We start from the raw sequence: 2202 nt of genomic DNA, 5'->3' as shown, positions 1-2202 counted from the left end.
GCATTTCTTCATTTCAGAGTCACATTCAAACAGGATTTTGAATTGCTCTTTGTCTGGGCTTGCACCCAGCATCTATTTGCCATGTGAGACCCTACCATGGGGCAAAACGCCCCCCAACAATATAGGCCCTGGGATCCCTGGAACACATAAACCTCTCCACCATGATAAGGTAGCAATTCACAGATTTTACATCCCTATTTCTTTTTTATATCTGTCTCATTTAGAACTAGTATGGAGGGGATCAGTGACCGTCTGTTCAGGCATAAGAACTTCAACTTTGTGGCCAGTCTTACAACTCCAGAGTACCTAGACTCCCTTGAAAGCTTTGAAATAAAAGACAGCGATGTCTTCCTTGTGACCTATCCAAAGTCAGGTTGGTGAAAAATTTCACACATTGTTGGTATTTGCTGTTTTGTGCTGGCCAGACTGATCTCTAATGTCTTTCCCCACATCAGGTACTGTATGGGCTCAGCAGATCATGATTTCCATCCACGAAATGCATAGCTATCAGACTAAATATTCAATCAACGTTGAGAGGATGCCGTGGCTGGAGTACAAGACAGCTGAATACGCTCTTCTTCCCTCTCCACGGCTCTTCGCCTCGCATCTCCCTGTACACATCATGCCTCCAGGAGTGAAGGAGAAGAAGCCAAAAGTCAGTACTTTATAGAAGTTGAAATCTTATTGAAGAAAGAGACAGTCTTGAAGTTTGAGAAAGTTAAAAGCATTTGATTACTTATTGTTGCAAAAATAAAGCAAATTAAATTTGTACTTGTGAAGATTAATTTAATTTTTTGTGATGTTACCTATTGGTCACTGAAGTTCAGTTTTTGAGGCTTGCACTTTGACTACTGGTAGCTTTTAGAAACCAGGAAATCCTAGCAAATGAAAATAGAGTGGTTGATCTTCAAAACAAATGTTGTTTTATGTTCGGTAAGAATTAAAACAATGATCCTCTGGGGTCATAAATCAAGGAATATGAGGGTCATTTTTATCATACACTTCTACACAAACACATGGTCCCAGGTCCAAAAAGCTAGCACTAGCATTTGTTTTATTTTTAATGATTCTGTTTGATTTCAGATAGAGGAGATAGATAGAGGAAGAGAATCTAGCTGTCATGGTTCTGGGTCGGTGACCCAGCGCTTTGAGTTTATTATTATTATTTTCTAGTTTATTCTGATTTTGTATTAGTTCTTTGGGTTTGGTTGTCATGTTTATTATCCCAACCTGTGTCTCCCTCTGTGCTCTGCTCGGGTCCCCAAGTTTTGTGTTGTAAAGCAGTCTGTGTGTTTCCTGTTTTACTTTGTACGTCTGTGTCTCATTATGCCCATTAGTTCCAGCTGTGTCCCCTCCTGTGTGCCATTTCCTGATTACCTGTTGTGTGTATTTATAGTATGTGTCTGCCTGTGCTCCTCGTCGCGTCCTCTGTGTTTCTCTGTGAAGCTTCTGCGTTACTCTGCATTATTTTGGTGTTTTTTCCGTGTCTCTCTTCCCCTCGCCTCATGTCCTCCCTTTGTGTTAGTTTTCCCAGTTTAGGTTTATGTTCTGTTCTGCCCTCACCTTGGTTTTCTCTCTGTAAATAAATCTCCACTTGCATCTCCACTTCCATCTGCATCTTGGGTCCTCATTCATTCCACCACACAACTGCTGCCCCAGCCGTGACACTAGCATCCCAAGTGCCAACTTGCTTGAGCAACGTAGCGGACCGTATGTTGGGTGGCAAGAAAACTGCTAGAAGATTGTCAGCATTCGGCTTCACGGAAGCTCAAAAACAGACTTTAAAATAAATTTTTAAAAATATTATCTGAAATCAAATTGTAACATTAGATTTTAAATTGCTTTTCTTTTAAACTAATGACATTAAATAGTGAATTATTACATTTTTAAAAAAATGTTTATTAAGATTTAAGATTTCAATTTAGGGTTTTTTTGTGAATTATTACATTTAAGTGACAGACTTTTAATATTCAAATTTTTTTTAAAATATATTTCAGATCGTGTATTTGATGAGGAATCCAAAGGACAACATGGTGTCTTTTTATCACTTCAGCAGTGCTCTAGCAGACCTGGAGACTCCCGAGAGTTTTGACCAGTTTTTTGAGTGGTACATAACAGGAAAAGGTAAGTTTCCTCATCTTTAATCCCCATAATGATATATCAATTACTGATTACTATAAAGTAATATTTTAATTTATATAT

General features: G+C 38.5%; 1 protein-coding gene across 1 annotated transcript in view; it reads left to right on the top strand.

The window, feature by feature from the left end:
• The first annotated feature begins 231 nt into the window (after positions 1–231).
• The window catches only part of LOC102206692 (amine sulfotransferase-like), a 12886-nt gene continuing 10915 nt past the window's right edge, over positions 232–2202 (top strand). Inside the window, exons 1-3 of the mRNA XM_013912621.1 lie at positions 232–373; positions 456–655; positions 1998–2124. Of these exons, the coding sequence (XP_013768075.1) occupies positions 232–373; positions 456–655; positions 1998–2124 (469 nt within the window). The remainder of the gene's footprint in view (positions 374–455; positions 656–1997; positions 2125–2202) is intronic.

Source organism: Pundamilia nyererei, unplaced genomic scaffold (genome assembly GCF_000239375.1).
Source record: "Pundamilia nyererei isolate P.nyererei 1_Seehausen unplaced genomic scaffold, PunNye1.0 scaffold00095, whole genome shotgun sequence".
Lineage (NCBI taxonomy): Eukaryota > Metazoa > Chordata > Actinopteri > Cichliformes > Cichlidae > Pundamilia > Pundamilia nyererei.
This window is presented reverse-complemented; position numbering and strand designations above follow the sequence as displayed.